The sequence below is a fragment of the Mya arenaria genome, chromosome 11, assembly GCF_026914265.1.
Source record: "Mya arenaria isolate MELC-2E11 chromosome 11, ASM2691426v1".
Taxonomy (NCBI): Eukaryota; Metazoa; Mollusca; class Bivalvia; order Myida; family Myidae; genus Mya; species Mya arenaria.
Window position 1 is genome coordinate 35,391,557 of NC_069132.1, and position 21,563 is coordinate 35,413,119.

At 34.9% G+C, this 21,563-nt stretch overlaps 2 protein-coding genes across 2 annotated transcripts; one reads left to right on the forward strand and one right to left on the reverse strand.

The window, feature by feature from the left end:
- Window positions 1-29: 29 nt before the first annotated feature.
- LOC128208785 (transmembrane protein 179-like) lies at window positions 30-8,529 on the reverse strand. Its single transcript, XM_052912385.1, has 4 exons — window positions 8,162-8,529; window positions 4,052-4,189; window positions 3,776-3,860; window positions 30-2,523 (listed from the first exon to the last, which is right to left on the reverse strand). The coding sequence occupies exons 1-4, from the start codon at window positions 8,452-8,454 to the stop codon at window positions 2,347-2,349; spliced, it is 693 nt and encodes a 230-aa protein (XP_052768345.1). The 5' UTR covers window positions 8,455-8,529; the 3' UTR covers window positions 30-2,346.
- Window positions 8,530-8,566: 37 nt separating this feature from the next.
- Window positions 8,567-16,714, forward strand: LOC128208783 (uncharacterized). Its single transcript, XM_052912382.1, has 5 exons — window positions 8,567-8,930; window positions 10,737-10,857; window positions 11,384-11,481; window positions 13,741-14,260; window positions 14,835-16,714. The coding sequence occupies exons 1-5, from the start codon at window positions 8,805-8,807 to the stop codon at window positions 15,227-15,229; spliced, it is 1,260 nt and encodes a 419-aa protein (XP_052768342.1). The 5' UTR covers window positions 8,567-8,804; the 3' UTR covers window positions 15,230-16,714.
- Window positions 16,715-21,563: the final 4,849 nt, after the last annotated feature.

Here is a 21,563-nt window from a genome sequence, read left to right on the forward strand (position 1 = left end):
TAAACATGAGGAAAAACTGACAACAGCCATTGAAACCAATACTATTTTATTAGAACAAGATAATTACAAAGAAATCATGTTATTAATTATTAAGTAAAACATGAAATATGTCATAAATATGTATGTATAAATAATTCATGCAGATCATAAAATAAATCCATGCACATGGAATGCCAGTGTCTAAACACCTTGAATTCAGAGGAAAACTAGGATGAGATTACATTTTACAGGGAATTAGACAGTACTTTATTGTAAATAAACATATCCATTATAACATTTATCATATTTTTCATCTGACAAATGAAACAACCCTTGTACTATTTTAGACATTTTCACATGTAGATACAACCATTAAATCACAAAATCTAGAATTCCGCAAATTGGATATGTTGCCCATGCATCATTTTTTAATCAGAAATTCTGATAACATTATCAATAATGGGTAGGACTGATGTTCGTGGAGTGATAGGTTTTACTATTGAACATTGATTAAGTAAAATTAACATATTATAATAATATCTTGCACAGATGGTAAAATCAAAATTCAAGGACAATAATTTCAAACATGTTAATGCAATCAGACGCTGTCAAACCTTACTTGGATAAGAAATGCTTGTTAGTAGACCGGGTGAATATGGTCAAATTTGACAATTCAAGGGTCATAACTGCTATCAAACAACATGATCGCTATATATTTGCTAGGCTATGCAGGGGACATTACACTCTTAAAATCACTATTTCATACAGCAAGAACAATTTCTATGTATATGCAATCACAATATACCAGTCTGGTGATATAAACTTAACATCTTTAAAAGAACATCAAAACAATTGAGATTCACTCTATAACTATTGAACTTAAAGGGACTCGTTCACATTTAATTAGGTCAGACATCAATTTTTTAATTCGTATGAAATGTGATCAAAATGCTAGTTATAACTTATCAAAAGTTCAAATAATAGCTTTATTGTTACTAGACCAAAAATGCCCTATTTTTCAAAAAAAACCTTTAAACGCTATTGAAAATTTAATCAACATAAGCCTGGATTTTACAGAATTCTGTGTATGTGCCAGTTGCTGTTTGAAGTTTGTTCATAAAAAAAACGTACATTACTCGATTTCGACAAAGTTAAAAGTTTTTACCAACACAAAATCTGTGAATGAGTCCTTTAAAGATCTTTATGATCTGTAAATAATTATAAAACATTGAAAAGCATAATGCAAAGGTAAACATTACAAAATTGGTGTCAATATATAAATATATAAATACATCATTGCACTATGTAATAAGCAGCACTTACAGCATGGTGAAACTTTTCGAGTATCTGACAGCCACCTGTACCTCAAATCCGGCCACACTTTTTAGAGTTGTTTTTTTACAGCCTTAATTAATAATTTAAACAATACCATCAGAAAAAGCATGACAAAGAACATTAAAACAAGTTCAGACATTCTTCTTCATAATTGCTATCCATCACTGATGACACTATGTTAATATACGGTAAAAGTGGCTAGAATTAGGAACTTGACCACTCTTCACATAAGCTTCTATCACCAAATTGACCATACCAAATTTACCAATATCTCTGTCAGATCTTTTTCCCTTAAATACCCATTAGTATTTATAATGCCCTATAACTAAATATAATCTGACAAATGTACACATTAAATATAAAAAAAAATACTTTACATGTATCACTTTTTTTACTTTTTGCTTCAAACAATTTACAAAACTATGGCGTGATTGTTAAGATTTTAATATATTTGACAATAAGATTATCAACATCATATCTATGAGCTGATTTTTGTTCAAACTTTCATCGAACATATGTTCGTAATTGTGTTTAAACTAAGGAATGTGATTTGACACAAACAAATTCTATAAGTAATATGCGTAGCATTCTGGAGGATGAACAAGATTTCATTAAATTTATCTTTTCTTACTTGTGGTATTTATACCCAAGGACATACAATGTACACAGGGTATAAAGTCTGTATGACAATATCAATTTAAGAAAAGGAAGATGTTTGAAGTTATTAACATTCCTGTACATGTGCGTATTTGTCCCTGGCAACATAATTACCAAGTTTCATTGAAATATCTTTATGGTTTTTTAGTTATGGCAAAGTTTAAAGGTTTTGCACAATGACACTGAACAACAATGACACTGAACAACAATGACACTGAACAACAATGACATTGGGTCTTTTACAATATCTTGACTTTTTTTCTAAGAAGACAAGCAAATAATGTGGATGAAGCTAAAAAAAATTGATTGCCTGAAGGAAATCAGCATTTTTCAGGTACAAGCATCTTAAAATAAAATCAAAACATGTAAAACCAATCAGGTTGGAACAGGCATGTACTCTGCACGATTACGAGGTCCAAATTTCTGGACTAATCTCTCGCGTTCTCGGTTTACACTTGCCATAAACGTCTCGTGTCGCTGGTAGCGTACCAGCTTGTAAAATGACGTCACAAAAAGGAACAGCCAACAGATAAAGTTTGACCAGCTTCCAAACTGTAAGTAAAACAATTTTGCAAACATGAAACTACTGTTTAACAATAAACTTTTCAAGCGACCGATGCATTAAAGGATCATGGCATTCGGTCCACCCTAATCTGTTTAGTGAAACTCAAATTATAACCTATGGCAAGTTTATCCACTGCCATATCAAAAGGGTTACTGACAACAGCCATCAGCGACTTGGCATATACTTCGACATCACGTCATGTACTAACAACTTAAGAGACTTGCCCATATCTGTGTAAAGCATGCGTACATGTAAAGTTTCAATCAGAACACCTCCGCCAACTCTGCTAATTGTGACAAGCCTTAGATGTATCCGGTGCATCAGAAGAATTAGTTTGTAAAATTAATAATATTAATTTATTGTAGTGCTTTAATGGTAATTATAATTACTTAGTTCAAAAATTCCCAGTGAAGTGTACTATTGCATAAACCATTAAGTTTACTAAGGGTAGAGTCCTTGGGCTTAACTTCTTAATTAAAATTACTATGCAATCTGCTTGAAGCATACCGTAATTAAATGTAAGAAATTCAGATATTGTAAACCATTCATATACATTATTTTGAAGGAAAATGGCCGAGGTGCTCAGATTGGTACAGTTTGCATTGATTTCACCAATTAAATTGTAGCTGTCAAAAAAAGCATGATCACAACCTAAACTCTTTGAAATTCTGAAAACTTACTGTTTGAAGTCACATTTTGGGGCAGTACAAATTGACTGGCTCTTAGTATCAAAATTTCATTGTGATTGAGCTACTGTATTAAAATGGCTTTGCTAAGATTATTGGTAATGTACAATTCATTCGATTATTTTCATTGGTTTAAACTGGGTAGTCTAAGCTTTCTTAAGTTCTTTAGCTCAACTGTGACAAAAGCTGATCGCTTATAGAATATTCCTCAAGTCCAGAAACCAGTACTGATGTTGTAAGGCCCCTAGTGGGGATCGAACATCTTTTCCACTAGACCACTCTCATCTCAATTTTGACAATGACAATCCAATAAAAATTCAGCAGATTTTTGATGTCCTTAAATTTTGACATTTTCTATTTTCTGAATTGCACAAAGTAATATAAAATACTCTTAACTACTCTGAAGAATTTATATGAATGTATTCTGAAGCTTATGAAGATCTAGTTAACTACAATACAACTTGAAGTATTATAATTTTTATGATTACATGGACATAAAAAAATAAGTAATAAGAAAAAAAATCTTCTCACAATAAAAAAGTGTAAAAAATACCTCTGCCATTTTCATGTGAGTGTAGAAATTGTTGATGTTGATCTTGTCTTCGCTATAAAATGTGACATACTCTGCCAATTCACACCTGAAAATCAAAAGAAATAAAATACTACACCTTACAACAATAACATAACACTCTGGGTTTTTTAATTGAACAAGGGACATAATTTGACAATAATTAAAACCAGAGTCAAGGGCCTTTGCTATGCGTAAGTGAATTATCCTTGGCAAACATAAACAAAGTTAAAGGTAATTATTTTAATTTAATACACTTACGAAGTAATCTCAGAAGGGGGATTTGTCAGAAGATTGCACCATTCTTTAAAGCCCACAGATATTGTGATGCTCTCTGAAAACAGCATCAGCATCAACACCAGTGAAACCAAGCCTGTCAGCATTGAATCTAGCCATGAACTGAAAAATAAACAACAACAGCTAAAACCTTAACCTGGGTGTAATAATACAAAAAAACAACTTTATCTTTTTCAATTTGTTAACTAATGATAATATTTACAAAAGGTTGAGTAATAGTTAAACATAGGAAGTTAGTCAAGTGGGTCATTACATGTTACAGTATTTTTTTAATGCAGTCTGCTAAGTCAAAAAGAGCTGTCATAAGACAACATGCTCAACTACGCCGCTTTGACTTAGAAGTGAACACAATAAAGATGTAATATGTGACTGTCAAAAGCAATAAAACAATCAAATTAAAAAGTGAACAAGAATCCTGATGTGGTTGTTAATGATTGGCAGAAGAGATTCAGTTTCAACTGCTTTCTTCTATTTTTTTAACAGTGACCTTGATCCTAAGGGCCCAAAACACAATCCCATGGAAGTCTTCCATTAACTCTTCCTACATATCAAGTTTGGTCACATTATGTCAACCATAACTGAAACAGTAAGCTACTTTTAGTAACAGTGACCTTGACCCTAGGGGGCCAAAAGGCAATCCATGAAAGCTCTGCATAGACTTGTCCTATATACCAAGTTTGGTCACACTATGTCAACCCGAACTTGAGTTATTCAGTACTAACCATATTTCTATTGTTAGCAAAAACCTTGACCTAGACCATAACTCTTGGGGCCCAAAACACAATCTCAGGAAAGGTCTCTATAAACTCTTCCTATATACCAAGTTTGGTCACAATATGTAGACCCTTACTTAAGTTATTCAATACCAACCCTTTTTCTTTTAATAGTAACCTTGACTTTGACCCTAGGGGCCTCAAATACATTCCCATTAAAGGTCTCCATAAACTCTTCGTATATACCAAGTTTGGTATCTTTTTGTCAAACCTAGCTAAAATTATTCGATTCAAGGTGACTTTGACACTGGCCTCCCACCAGCCCGCCCAAACAATGACGCAAGTCATTCAAATAACTTGTTCTCCATTTATGAAAATGTGGTTAAGAATATAACAAGAGCTGTCACAGAGACAGCGCCCTCGACTAATCTGCCGCTTTTCAATGTAAGGATTGAAAAGTTTTGGCGAAACATGCATGGATCACTGTTAGATTAGATTTCAATGCAATACATGATGTGCTGAGATATTAACATAAAGGTGGTTACATGGAAAATTTTAACCAGAATTTTCAAATCTAATAATAAAGGGCCATTATTTGCAAAATACAGTTATCTAACTTGGTTATTCAATTACGTTGGGTGGTTGAATACGATTGTATAAAGTCTCAATGCGATACATCAAGTAGTTGCTGAGATATTATCCTATGTGTGCTTACATGCAAGACCTTAACCAGAATTTCTAAGTCTCATAATAAAGGGGCAAAAATTATATAATATGAAAGATAGAGTTATCTTACTTGATTAAAGAAGAAGGTTAAATGGTTGGGAGCCTGTGTGTAAAGTTTCAATGGCATACATGATGTATTGACTTAAAAGTGGTAATATGCAAAACCTTAACCAGAATTTTTATGTCAAAAGAAAGCGGCCATTATTTGAATTTAATGCAAACTAGAGTTATCTAACTCGGTTAATTAAGTAGGTTGGATGGTTAAGTACCATTGTATCAAGTCTCAATGCAATACCTCAAGTAGTTGCTGAGATATTAACCTATGTGTGCTTGCACGCAAAACCTTGACCAGAATTTCTAAGTCGAATAATAAAGGCCTATTATTTGCATTAAATGCAAACTAGAGTTATCTGACTTGGTTAATTAAGTAGGTTGGATGGTTGAGTACCATTGTATCAAGTCTCAATGCAATACCTCAAGTAGTTGCTGAGATTAACCTATGTGTGCTTGCATGCAAAACCTTAACCAGAATTTCTAAGTCAAATAATAAAGGCCTATTAATTGCATTAAATGCAAACTAGAGTTTTCTAACTTGGTTATTTAAGTAGGTTGGATGGTTGAGAACCATTGTGTAAAGTCTCAATGCAATACCTCAAGTAGTTGCTGAGATATTAACCTATGTGTGCTTGCATGCAAAACCTTAACCAAGGTGTGACGCAGATGCTGCTGCTGACGCTTGGGTGAGTAGTATAGCTCTCCATATTCTTTGAATAGTCGAGCTAAAAATCCGCCTTTCAAAAGATATTTAAATCTAAAAAAATCATACAAGGGCCATAATTTGTATTTAGGGTTAAAATGGATGTTCCTTGTTGTTAGATGGTCGTCAAATAATTTTGCAAAGTATTAAGTGCATTGAATTAAGGATATAGAAGTTTTTTTTATTAAAAACTTGCCCTAAAACTTAAACCTGCCCTAAAACTTTAACCTAAGTCAATCAGGGGCCATAACATGTATTAAGGATAATATGGAGTTATGTAACCTAATTGTGTGATGGTCCTGAACAATTGTGTAAAGTATTAAGTCAATTGAATGAAGGCTATAGAAGTTATCAATAAATATCCCAACTTGCCCTAAAACTTTAACCAAAGTTCCATAGTCAATCAGGGGCCATAATTTGTATAAAAGATAATATGGGGTTATCTAACCTCATTATGTGATGGCCCTGAACAACTGTGAAGAATTAAGTCAATTGAATGAAGGGTACTGGTATTGGACTTATAAGTGAAAATCCCAACTTGCCCTTAAACTTTAACCTGCCCTTAAACTTTAACCTAAGTCAATCAGGGGCCATAACTTCCATTAAGGATAATATGGAGTTATGTTACCTCATAGTGTAATTGAAGTATTAAGTCAATTGAACAAAGGGTATATGAGTTAAAAATAAATATCCCAACCTGCCCTAAAACTTTAACCTCAGTTCCATTATCAATCAGGGGCCATAATTTATATAAAGGATAAAATGGAGTTATCTGACCTCATTATGTGATGGCCCTGAACAACTGTGTGAAGTATTAAGTCAATTGAATGAAGGGTATTGGACTTATAAGTGAAAATCCCAACTTGCCCTAAAACTTTAACCTGATGCCTATGCCAGCGTTGGGCCAAGTAGTAATTAAGGTAGCTTTAATCATCTTTCTGAAGGCTTTTTTTATTCCCGTCCAATAAATATATTTCAAATCAGTTTCATTGAACTTAAAACTTTTCTTTGCAACTGTTTTCAGACACTTTTGTCATCTAATTCTCACTAAATTTTGAATGCCCTTTCTAAACTTTTGCGACTGTAAATAAATATCATATTGAATACAATGTAGCATAATATTATTTTATATTTATTATTGATGGTTAAAAACAGCTTTTTCAAGTCAAGAAGGCCTTTAACCATGCACTGTGAACATTGAACATGTGTTTGACCCCAGTCACTTTGAATAATGATTTTCCAAAAATCTTTAAATAGTAGCATTCATAACAAACCACATTTAAACAAACACTTCGCGCAATAATAATTTTTTAAACACAAACTAACTCAATTGTGTTTTATTAGTAATGACATTTCACAAAAACATACAATAACCTCTGCTATTATTCCAACAAGGACGCTTAAACTAACTGACCTACTGGTGCAAACCTTGCAAACAAACGAGTGAAAGCCCTTTTGCAGGTATATTTAAGGATCAATTAACTTATCTAAAAAAAATGCTTTAACAAACACTCAATATTCCAGCGGCCTAATCATCAAGTGTTGTTTATGGGACTGTTTACCCTCACAATAAGGTGAAACCCATTCCGTGAGCATGGTTCAATTTACAATCTTCTTTTTGTACTTGTGGTATATGTAAAAATACCTGCATGTTGCATTTAGCCAGCCTGGCGGCGAAATGCAGCATGCATGTTTTCAGAACTTGTATGCGGTTGCAGTAGATAAACACAGTGATAAGGGCACCACCGCGTTGGCTTCTAAAGAAAATGGTGCAACCTCTCCTTTGAAGGCAAAGTGTTTTTTCCATAAAAATTACGTGTTTAGTAGAATGGGGCTTTTTTAATTTTTTTTTTACCTTTCAACAACAACAACAATTACCTTTCAGTTTCCCTGAACAGATGCAATGCATCAAGGCAAATGTAGAACAGTGTAACTAGCATCAAAACAATTCCGATGAACAAACCGAACCCGCAAGCACTGTTTGGCCCCCATGTTATATCTGTCAGTTGAGAAATGTCAGAAGTGTTCCAGTGTCCGGATGCATACAGTAAGCAATGTGCATTAAACCGATACTGATTCACAGCTAAAGGGATGAATATGAAAAATGACAATATGAAAGACAGCAAAAATGCTGTTATTTGGAAAAGAACAGTCAAATTGTGTAATCCCATCTTTGCTTTATCTTATTTTAAAATGATAAAAGATGCATCTCAGCTGAATTTTGTTATGTTCCACATGAATGCCCATGGGCGTAAACTTCCGGTTTAGCACTTATCTTATTGCGTACAAATTAGTAACTATGTATTGTCAGGGACAGAAAACAGACATCAGTACACAAACTATTAAATCAATTAAGCTTCTTTATATTTATTCAATATTCATGAATAGTATGTTATAATTATCTAAGGAAATATGAACCGGGTGTAATCGATTAAAAATACAAGGTAACTAATCAAGCACGACTCACGGAACTGAAACGAAAATGTTGTAAACAAAATTAGGTGACAAAAGACATCAAGAAATGTGTAATGTCTTCAATGGTTATGAGTTATTGCTCTTCAAAAGGTTTAATGAAAAACCAGAGGAATGGTTGGAATGGAAGAACAAGCTAAAAGAGCGCGAAGAAAAGGGAGACACTGCAAGTTTCGTATGTGATTTTTAGTGATATCATTATTAAACAGTGTTAAACACTGTCACTGGTTTTAATGTTAACCTCATTTCTGAACTAATGTAAACTTACACGGAGTGTCTTGAAATAAAATGTTATTATTGCTAATAAATGTGATTTAAACATGGTCGAAGTCAATGTTCACCATCAATAACTAATTACATAAATAAATGATCTTAATGCACCAGTCAATTGTAACCATGGCCCCCAGGTTCGGAAATAAGGGGGACTTTGACTTTCGGTCCAGCCAACCTCGGTTAAAATCCTTGTCTTGGGGGGGAAAAGACTGCTGGTAAAATCCCTGCCAAATGCCCCCACAACCCAGGGACCCTAGGTAAGGCCCATTCCCCGCTATATTTGGCGTGAGGACAAAACCACGGCATTCACCCAGCACTGCGGGGCAACCTGAAAGGTAAAAACACGGCCCATTTCCCCAGCTATCCCACCAGACCAGTAGGGGCCATGGTTACAATTGACTGGTGCATAACTATAAACATTTAAAGTGAAGAAACAAGCTATTCCAGGATCATTAGAGAGTGTTTCCTCTGAAGGTATGCAAGTAATTTTTTTCACCATACTTGTGTAAGATAGCCAAGTTTTGACTTCCTCAAGTCTTCTATTGATTTGGTTTCATCATCCTAATGGAACATGAATTTGCTTAACTATTTAGCTTATGCTGGTTACCAGCAAAATGCTTTGTACCCGGAGAATACTGAATAATATACATGTAGAGAGGCACCATAATACTTGTTCTTGTATTATGTGGCTCCCTGTGAGTGTAAGATTATATTCCTGTATCGCAGGATATCCCACAGGAGCTATTGTAACCACTGGGTGAGTACCTAAATCAGAACACTTTCGCCACTTTTTAAAAAATCTTTTTAGTAAGACTTGCACCACAACTACAAAATTTTCAGTCAGCATACTAGAATTCAAGACCTATTGGTTGATATAATTGGTATTTTTCAGATACGACCAAACTGCATGAAAGTACTTTATTAACCTCACAGTTGAGGACTGCCATTTTTGTCACCGGAGTACCTAAATATGAACCAGTTTTAATTCTTTTTTTATTTTTATGTATCCTTTTAAAATTATTGCTACATGTTTTGTTTTAGTAAGTTAATAATTTATTTTATTTCCAGCTTGTTTTTTTGTCAGTAAAATTTGACGATTTAAGTAAAAAAATACAGACTGTACCAGTATGCTGTGATAGTGGCAAGCATGAATGTTATTCCCCCGTGTGCCATGATGTATTAACATTTGAACATGAAAAACTTTAAATGATACCAGCATTTGAAATACTTACCGGAGTATGGTGCTCTTTGAAACTTGTATCAAAGACAAGCATCTAAATTGATTAAAATCGTAAATAAACCAATCATGATCGGAAAATGCTTTTATAACGGGTGTTCCATATTTAGGTACTGTTCCAATTTAGGTACTCGCTCAGTATATGTGGCCTTCTGTTGGCGTATTATTATTATGTTTGTGTTTTGAGGACATCCCACAGGAGCTATGGAGTGTGTGGCCCTGTGTGAGTGTATTATTATGTTTGTGTACGTATTGCAAGACATCCCACAGGAGCTAATGTACCTGTATGTGGCCCTCTGTGAGAGCATTCTTATATCTGTGTATTGCAGGACATCCCGCAGGAGCTATGGTTCCTGTATGTGGCCCTCTGTGAGTGTATTATTATGTTTGTGTATTGCAAGACATCCCACAGGAGCTATGGTACCTGTATGTTGCCCTCTATGAGTGCATTATTATATCTGTGTATTGCAGGACATCCCACAGGAGCTATGGTACCTGTATGTGGCTCTCCATCAGCGTCCACGCTACCTTATGCAGCTGGTCAAGGACGAAATAGAGAGGGAAAACAAACATTTCCTCCGCAGATCTGGTGGTATTGTGTTTTCTTGAGCATATAAAGTTGAAATCAGATGGCTTGATATTGCTTGTCTTAATTTCTTTGTTGGTTTGAACTGGATTTAAAAGATTGTTTACTCTATGTTAACATTCCCGGCTGGCCCGATATTGGCGAGGCTCAAAGTTTTTCGTCCGGTCCCTGGTATATTGAGCCAATGGGTTTCGACTGTGTGCTATTATGCTGGACAAGTTTATGTACACATTTATGTAATAAATGCCTATACATGTATGTACTAGCAGTATTAGGTGTATAATTTACCTTTTCTAATAGTCTGCCCTATGTGGTTTTGTTGACCACCAAGTCTAAAATGAATGTACTGTTTTCAAATTTGTTTTTAGCTTTTGCTGTTGTGTTTGTAATTTACATGTATTTGCCAAATGTCAGAAAATGGCATGTTTTTCCATTTGTGTCTACATGTATGCACTTAAATTCTAACATTTATTGTTATTTTTCGCTACGTTTGTGCACTTTAATCCTAACGACAGTTAATGCTTCTTTTCAGAAACACTGTTGACGATGTACATAAACATGAACGCTTTCACAGAGTTTCATCTAGACAGTATTTTCAAGTATGGAGAGGACAACAAACTGCCTAAAGAGGTATACACATGTTATCAAGGATCTATAAACCATGGATTGGCAACTTCCTTCTTTGTCTATATATATAATATATATATGATTTTGAATGGTTGCAAAGAGCTGGATTTAATTGAGTGAAGTTGAGTATTTTTTATAAGATACAAAACAGCTGTTTTAGCTTCAGTCCTGTTATAATGTCAAGGAGCACATGATCGCACGTCATAAATATTTTACTATTAAAGGCGTACAATATAGATTGGTGCTAATAATTAATTTTTTTAGACTTCAATGCATTTTCATGTTGAACTCATTGGACTTCACATATAAAAAGTATTACCCTGTATATGAATGTGTGTTTTTTTTTAAATAATAGCTTGGTGGGTACTTATTCTCCAAAAGAGTGCTAATAATTTTTGTTATATCTTTTTGCGAGATATTTCCTTTAATAAGTCATTTGCATTTATGTTTAGATCATGAAAGGGACTCGCTCATGTTTTGAAAATTGTTCTTATTGTATAACAAAATAAAGTATGGCATACCATTAGGAGTGTTAAACTAAGATACGGACAGCTTCAACCCTTCAGCAAATGTTGATGTTTGCTCCAATATTGTCTTTGAAGACCAAAATTTTTAACAGGATTCAGTGATTTGTTGTAGTGTAATTGGTTGTTTGACATTATTATGTTATGTTATTAATGTATTCTTAAAAGGTAAAAAGTTCTTGTGGCCTAGCAGTCATGACGTCAATTTTTCTTGACTTTACTGGCCATTTGGCACCCCACTAAATCTTAGATATTTTCTTATACTTAAATTGTTCTTTTTTTCTGCAATTTTGGTATCAAAGAGTAAAATAATTATAACGTTAGTGTTTTCAGGTGCATTTGCATGGACAAAAAATTGGGGCCAAAAACATGAGCAAGTCTCTTAAAAGTCTAATCAGTAATGAGTTAAAATAACATATTTTTGCATCATCCTAAATTGTGAACAATAATGCTGTTTATCTCTTGATTCAGGGTTAGGCTTTTAGCCATTTATTTTTAAAAAGGGCAGGGTGCTGCAGAAAAGGGACATGGTGCTTAAAAAGAAAAAAGGGCACAGTGGGTCAGGCTCTAAAGAATTTTAACATCTGGTAATGAATTTTACAGAAAATGTGATGAAAAGTGCTGAATTGAAACATTATTAAATAGCCAAATATGTCAAGTTTGTATGAATTTATTGTCATGCTATAAGTTTTTATCCAAGCCAAAGAAATGTTTGATTATCTTAAGCATTCAATTCTATGACGGCAGAAGCGTGCTACCAAAGAAGGATAGGTTGCAGCACCCTTCTATAGCTCTTTAGCAGAAAACCTAGTGTTGTTAACTCTAACATTTTTTTTAACAATCTGCCCAATGTATAGTATTTGCCTGTACTTTTGAATACACCAATCATTAAGCCCCAATATCTCCAAATATTAAGCATAACAAGCTTAAGTACAGTGTAGCTTATTTTATTCAGCCAAATTTATAACTTAATCTTGATTTTACTAAAGAAAATTTAGTTTACTGTGATAATCATCACGATAAAGTCCAAACACTCTAAAGAAATACACAAATGACACCATCCAAAATAGTGAGCTAAACTTTATCCTCTTGTAAAGGAATAAAGATATTTTGCAAATTTGGGGCCAAGATTTCAATTTGTGTGTCTGTCTGAATTTTAAATAGACTACACTTAGTGATCATTTAATTATATGAAGTAATAGATACAGCAGCAACTACCGGTGTAATTGAAATTGTATGCAATGAATGTACATGTACTGTGCGAGGTATGTATGATCTGAATCACTAGGATTGAGTGTTGTTAACTGTTTACAAGTACATAAATCTTACTGTGTGTTTATTTGAATATCATTGGTATTTAACTGCATGCTTCTTATTGCACAGTAAGAACACTGCCTACTGATTCTCATTATGAGTTTTAAATTTATGTATAAATGAAAACAACGAAAACACTCCAATACTGCACAACAAGGAAATTGTGTCTTTTTGTGTTATCAGATTGTTATTTTTGTTGCAAACAAAATAAGCTGTTTTAATTTCTTAAGATGCATTGCTTCATAACTGAACTGGGAAGCACTTTTAAAACAGAAATATATTTGTTTGATATTCAATTGGCTAAATGAAACAACATGCTGTTTTTTTATTACATTTAAACAGGTATTTGAGTGCCAACAGCAAACTGTTAACTCATTCTTTTGAAGTCTCATAATTGTGCATAATATATGCATTTTGCTTTCAGATTTTCAAATGTGCCAATATTCGATACCTGTCCCTCAAATACAACTGTCTGTACGACATACCTCCAGACATTGGTTTCCTACAGAAGCTTGAGTACCTCGCCCTTACCAATAACCGTTTACACGTCCAGTCTATCCCATACACACTGACATTCTGTCGTAATCTACGCACTCTCCTTCTTGACAACAACCTGCTTGACGCGCTCCCTGGGTTCCTGTTACAAATGCAGAGCTTAGAGACAGTTCATCGCCATGGCAATCATAACTACTTCAAGTCAACTTTCATGTGGTACCATACTGACATTTACTGCAGGATTATGGAAATGAATGGTACAGGGGTCATGTCTACCAAACGACCCATGTCACTGTCTTTCTGGGCAGCAAAGGCTCTCGTTGGGAGCAAAAAGAACTTCTTCACAGATGAGAACGTAGCCCCGGTATTGAAGGACTATCTGTGTGGTGTGTATGACATGTTTAATGTGTGCCAGAACTGCCCAAAAGCTTGTCTCAGCAACAAACAAGGTAAAACGTTTGATAAAAATTGAGTAATTTTTTTGGTAACCAAAATACATGTGTATATTCAGTGGGCAAAATTAACACTAGCCTGCAAGCCCTGTACTGATAAAATGTCTTCCGGGCTTGCTTAAATTCTGAATATTATGCAGCAGGGCTTGTTAAAAAAACTGATGTCAAGCGATAGTAAAGGAATTCAGGCTTATTCATCCAAATGTCTAATTTCAATGACTGGTATACAGTTAATATTAAAAATGCAAACTGTTATAAAGAAAATTAATTTAAGTGCAAAAAGTTTACTTGAGTAATAACTTAAACCTAGAAAATTGGACTCAAGTTCAATTTTTGCTGTTGAATTATTATTCTATATGATTTTGACCAAATTATTGAAGAAGATTGTGCATTTTAAAAGAGAAAAAACTTATACAATTTTGAACCATGGTATGCTGTTATGTTGTAAAATGAGTTGAGATTAAGATTGAGAATTGTCATAAGTGCTTTTGAGATAATTGTGTTGAGATTGTTTCCGCCCTAAAAAAAGACATATAAATATGATTAAACTTAATGTTATATTTTTCCCCAGGTTTCAAGGTGATCACATTCAAGAACCCTTATCTTGGAAACACTTGTGTGCCATTTCAACACTGGGTTTGTTCTGTCAAGTGTGCCCAGGCCCTCGAAGTACCAGCACGCCTTGAACAGATCGCCAAGGCACACAAGCTAGACACCCAGTACGAGCGCTATGTGTTAAACTGTCAGAAAGAGTTCTTCAAGTGTCGTCATAAACATCCACTGTTAGCGTGTGTGGTTAAGGTGGATGGGGACTTGGAAGAGGACTCAGATTGCTACAGTGATGTGAGCTGCAATGCAAACTCTTTGCTAAATGTGTCTAACACAAGTTCCGAGTCAACGATGGATATTAACATTACTATTGCAAATTTTAGAAGCTCAAGAAAAAAAAAATGCTGCATAATGTAGTTTATAATGTGATTTTTACCTGCGTTTAAGTCCCAGACTGGTGAACTAAGCAATATTCTGCGGATTGTTTAGAACTTAATGTTAACAGGGTTGTTCACATCATGGTTGTTAACTTTCAAGTCTTTTCTGCTCTGGAAGTATCATGGACACTTGTGATCTGCATTACTTGTAACAACATTTGAGACAACTATGTATTTCATATATTGAAATATATAGGCACATCTTAAAATATTCCGCCTTTTCAAGTTAACAATGATGCTGGTAACATTTTATTATTTCAAAAAAGTTCTGAACTATAGGCCCTTTGTTTTGTGTCGATAAGTTCAGTTTTTATTTATTTTTGCAATAATTTCTCTTTCAAGTCTTATGTGAATGACTTTAAACATTGTCTTCTGAACACTACACATTAATATGTTACTGTAACACTAATAGGAAAAAAATCATCATTCTGTGATGGATTTTGTCAAGTTGAAATTATTTTTAAGTGCATTTTTTAAGTGCATAAAAGTGATTTGCTGGTTTAGACATCATTATTAGACTCACTACAGCTTTGTCAGACACAAATGGAGGATTATTTTATTTCAACTCCTTTTTTTGTCTTTGAAAAATGACAAGAAATCAAGTTAGTGGTTCGAGTAACAAACCATACAAACAAAAATATGCATGCCCGCTGTCTTGTGCCTGACAGTTTTCTCAACCCCAGTAATAGTGTGGGGTATTACGACATCAAAAGTAAAATGTAAGAATTGTTTGTGCATGGTGCTGTATTTGACAAACTGTTAAAAAGGAGTTCTAAAGTCACACTGGAAGGTGAGTTTAGAGAGAGAAACACAAGGCATTATCAAAAGGCATAATAGGCAGCCCCCTTTGATTAAAGCCAGTATTGAGTTTTTGCCTTAAAGGCCTTTTTCGAAAAACTAATACATATATGTTCACTGAGAATTAATTCATAAGTGATTAATCAAAATATGATTTTGTTCTTATTTTTTTCACATCATTGTTTTTTTTTCTAGTTTTGTATTTGAATGATAAAAATAACCTTCTTGTCTGCTTTGATTTCCAGATGTTCCAACTTCCTGGGCCGGTATTTATAAAACTTCTTAAGTCATTACAAACATAAATCATTTTTCTTAGTTAAGTATCATATCATATGATATAATGACTTAATTATATCTGCAATACTTTATTTTGCAATGATTTTATTGAAAATACATTGAAAAAGCACTTCTTTTAGTTTGTGTATGATTTTTTAAGGAAATCAACTCAAGTTGAGAATTTAACTTATGAAGTTTTATGAATACCGGACCAGGTGTATGAATACACTACTTGCAAAGGTATTGCAAACTGTATTTTATTTCTCTTGTAACAGTTTTTGATATTATTTCAGTTTAAGAAATTATATGGTTCCTGTTTATATAAATATTCTGACAGTAAAATGCTGCTGCCATGTTGTTCCACTGTCACCAAATAAATCGTTATTGCCCATTTTTCATCTCATTTTCTGCATGCAGTGCAAGATTATTTTTAGCTCACCAGAGCACAAAGTGCTGAAGGTGAGCTATTGTGATCGGTCTTTGTCCAGCGTCCGTCAGTCCGTCCATCACTCAGTCTGTCAGCCAACTGCCTATTTTGCTTTTAAAAAACAACACAATGGCTGACTTCCTGTTTTGCTTTAAAAACATCTCCTAAAACTACCAGTCCAAATTTAATTTAACTTTACAGAAAGCTTCATTCGGTGACCCTCTACAAAAAATACAACAAGGTGTCAAGATGGATCAAAACAACAACAAAATGGCCAAAATGTTAAAATCTGATAGTTATGTAAAGTTTACTCTTGAAGCAAGGGCAACAAGTCCTGCTATATGGTCTCCCTTTTTGTTGGAGATTCCACTAATATCTATTTTAAGTAACAAGGGAATAGATTTTAAATTTTATTGAGTCTTCAATATAGTCAGTTCTTAGGTAATTATTGTTCTTTTTTTAGATTCATAGATTCAGATAACTTATAAATTATTATACACTTTATTCTTTAGAAGAAATTTCATTTTTTACTTTATGGTAAATTTAATCAGACTTTTCCATTGAACTTCATGTAGATTATTGTAAACTTCATATAGATTATTCTAAGCTACAATCTTATCTTCTGTGTGGAAAGTGAATAAGCCTAAATTTATTTAAAGAAAAGAATGATTTTGAACATGTGAAGGAAGGTGATGTTGACCTAGATGAAAGAAGCAATGATATAAGTGGAAGGTGCTGAATGTGTTCTGATATTTCATTTAAGGCAGTAAGGCAGTTTATTGAGTTTATTGGATGGTGCACTGTTTGTTGTTTGTGTATCTTTACTAAAAGTTCTTTCAGTGTGCAAGCAATTTAACATAGTTCTATCAGTGTGCAGGCAATTGAACAAAGTCCTGTGTGTGTGCAGGCAATTGAACAAAGTCCTGTCAGTGTGCAGGCAACTAAAAAAAGTCCTATCAGTGTGCAGGTATCTGTACCAAGTGCTGTCAGTGTGCAGTCAATTATCATGTTCTGTCAGTGTGCAGGCAACTAAACAAAGTCCTGTCAGTGTGCAGGTATGAGAATCAAATTTTGTCAGTGTGCAGTCGATCATCAAGTCCTGTCAGTGTGCAGGCAACTGAACAAAATCCTGTCAGAGTGTAGTCAATCACCAAGTCTTGTCAGTGTGCAGGAAACTGTGACAAGACCTGTCAGTGTGCAGGCAACTGCGACAAGTCCTGTCCGTGATTATCCAGGCAACATGTTTGACCAGTATGTTTTTCAATATTCTTTGAGAACAAATATCAAGCTATATTGATTGCAAAGGATAAACTCATTTACTCAGGTGAGCGATTTAGGGCCATCATGGCCCTCTTGTTTTTTATAGTTCTGTATTTGATATGACTTTGTAACTGTTAATGGTGTAACGCGCGACGTCAAACAAACATCAACACATTCATTCAGAGAAAAGCATGCTCGACCCTGAACGGGTCCAGTGGTCTTTATAAACAGTAATCTCTAAATCCACACGCAGCCCGGGATTTGCTACTTTGCATATTATTAACCAAGTAATATACATACCATGAAAATACTTCCGCCTATTATGGAATATTGTACTATAAACGCACATCCGCCTACAGCGGACCGTTACATAACATTCCCCTCCGTCCCAAGTCGTGTCCTGCGAAACTCGTGAGTTAGGCTCTCCGGTCCGGCAGTTGTCTTCATCCCACCACTGCCTCATTTGTAACGTGCGCGGCCAACATGCAAGCCCAACAGATCCCTTCAGGGTCGAGAATGCTTTTCTCAAAAGGGATCTGTTGGCCTTGTTTGACGTCGCACGTTACAATGGTATTCTCATGTAACTTGGTAAGCTAGACAAGAGCGACATTATGCATACTCCATAATAAATAGGGGCTCTCCTCAATCTTGGTGAATGTCATTGTCGACAACTACGGTACTTTCTTCCGTTAAACATCATATATACCGTAGGACAATTAACTGCCCAGATCTTCTTTTAATGAATATGCAGGAGACACAACTCTACTTCCAATGATTTCGCACGTTAAACACAAATATTGTTCAATTCCTTGACAGTGTCAGTAGCCTTCGTGGTCGTATGGCCTTGACTACTGCCAAGTATTATTGTACTTAAATGGCGACCCTGGCTCAACTCTGGCAATCGCCAGAATATTTTTCAACCGTAAAGCATCTGGTACCAATAAAACTACCTCATTAATTGTTCATGATTACGGCTGAATGTAAACAAACGAAAGTAACATGTGATTTATATGCTTCAAGAAGTACACTGCAAAAAAACTTAAATCAAAGATGTAAATTAGAATACGGAGGTGACTGTGTATTAAGTGAAAACAAAAGCACCATTGAACCAAATTATACTTTCTAGCTATAAAAAAAACCTTATCTGGAACAATTTTTATTTCTTGAGGCTCGCAGATTTAACGTTTTGGAAACTGCTTTTTTATTTTTTGTCTTGGAATGAGCCAATTTTTGTGTAAATATCTGCAAACTAGTGAAAAATGACTGCTGACAATAGAGCAGATCGCAGATTTTCATATTTCTGTTCCAAATTTGATGTGTAATGGCCTTAAGCGTTACTAGCAGGTTAAGGAAAATGCATTAAACGTCATTTTTTAAGTAAATTAAATAAATTTTCGATCTGCTTTTTATCAACAGTCTTATATCGTTGGTTTTCACCCATTTTCATACAAATTGGCACGTTACAAGGCAAAAAAGAAAAAAAACAACATTCAATCTGTGAAATTGCAGCTTTAATTGAACATCATTCAACTAATTAATAATGCTTTAATAATGTTATTTTAAAACCAAAACTTGTCACTTCATCCTATAAAATCCTTTATCTCAAATTGTAAACATAATGAAATCATCACCTTATGAGCCTCCTCCGTCGCTCTTGCAAATTACGAATGAAAGTCCACATGAATTATCAGGCAATGCAATGGTAATACAGATCAAGGCTGATTAAGTTCATGAACTGAGTACCTATGCCCTCAGCGTAACAATATTATTATTATAAATTGTTTCAGTCTTACTAATCTCAACGAAGTAGAATCGCTCAATATAGTGAAAAAATGCATTTTTTCTTACTACAAAATGTACATGTATTTAAATTAGGTCTAGTACTCCGTAACGAAGTTGGGGCGGAGAATCACATGGAAATTGTTTTTAAGGACACGTTTATCTACGACCCCAGGTCTCCATACTGAAAAAAACATAAGTCAACTCATTAAAACTGCTTTCAAAGTTCGACAAAATTAAATAGAAAGTTGACGCCAGGACAGAATTCCAGCCGGGGATGGTACTCACTAAAGAGGATATCAACTAGTATATAGTGCTGTAGGACACACGTTCATATCGAACCTCACATTGGTCACCATTCTGGTAAACCTCATTAATTATACCACTCTAAAGAACGCATGAGTCAAACAAAAATCTTGCCCTTAGAGTAGTTGAGGCGGAGTTGCAACTAGAAGGGGTTGTAGGGGACATGTACACCTACCACCCCATATCAAAACCATACTGGAAAACCTCGTTTACTTGTTAAACCACTTTCAAAATAGGCCATGATTCAACAAAAATCATTTTCCGACTGGGTATGGTACCCAAGAGATATTTAGGCGGAGTACCGCTTATAGTAGGTGTTTTGTTTGCGGCTAGTAAACCATTACAACAATTGGAAACTCGTTTAAGTACTTTTAACGTGAGTGAAAGTGAAGAAAATAACGATACAAATCACGTCTTTCGACCGGGTCTGGTATTCGCTAGAAAATACAGGTGTACTACATAGATGGGGATGCAGGGAGACCTACACCTACAATCTCATAAAGATCACCACACTTGGAAAGTTCTTTGGTATGCAAAGTATGCATATAACTCCACAAAATTCAACGTGTCTGGAAACCAGTGATATGATACGATCAAGGTTTTCAGTTTTGTGGTCGTGTTATGGTTAAGACTCTCTAGAGAAGGTCAGGCCGAGTACCGACTAGTTGTAGGGGACAAGAACATCCCCCCCATAGAGGTCACCATACTGGGAAAACCTGTTTACTCTTTCAAACCATTTTTACAGTACACTGGCATAATGATTTAACAGAATTAGACACAAATAAAACGCATTCATAACAACTCGGCCATCTTCAGCAAGCTTCGAGATAGACATCGTTAACAGTAGTAAGGTTAAACGACAGTGCGAAGAGACCGTCGGTGCGGTTGATACATTAAATATTAAAGAGAAACTATTTATTGTAACATAAAAGAATGTTCGCATGTGAATATTTGATGTTTTCTTATACTCGCGCCACACTGTTTTCACTTGAAAAATCGTGACATAAAAGTCTGGGATGACAGTTCGAAATCAAAGCTTTTGGAATCTTAATGGATGGTGTAGGTAATTTGTTTCAAGGAAGCTAGTTAAATATAATAAATATGGACGGATATCAGAAATTTACAACTAAACTCTTGGCGAAACTAGATGGACTGCAGGCTAGGTCGGACGCTCTGAGCATTGTGGTGGTGCACACTCACGAAGATACGGCCCCGCTCTTCCTCACCGCAATTCTACGATATGATATCATCATACCCTAGTAATGCACCAGTCAATCGTAACCACGGACCCAAAGTACCGGGGATTAGTGGGGATTAGTGGGGACTTTGACTTTCGGCCAAGCCAAGCCCGGGTAAAAGCCCTGCTCTGCGGGGAATAACTGCTGGTAAAATCCCCGCCAAATGCCCCTGCACCCCAGGGACCTTAGGTTATGCCCATTCTCGGCTATTTTGGGCGCGAAGACAAAAC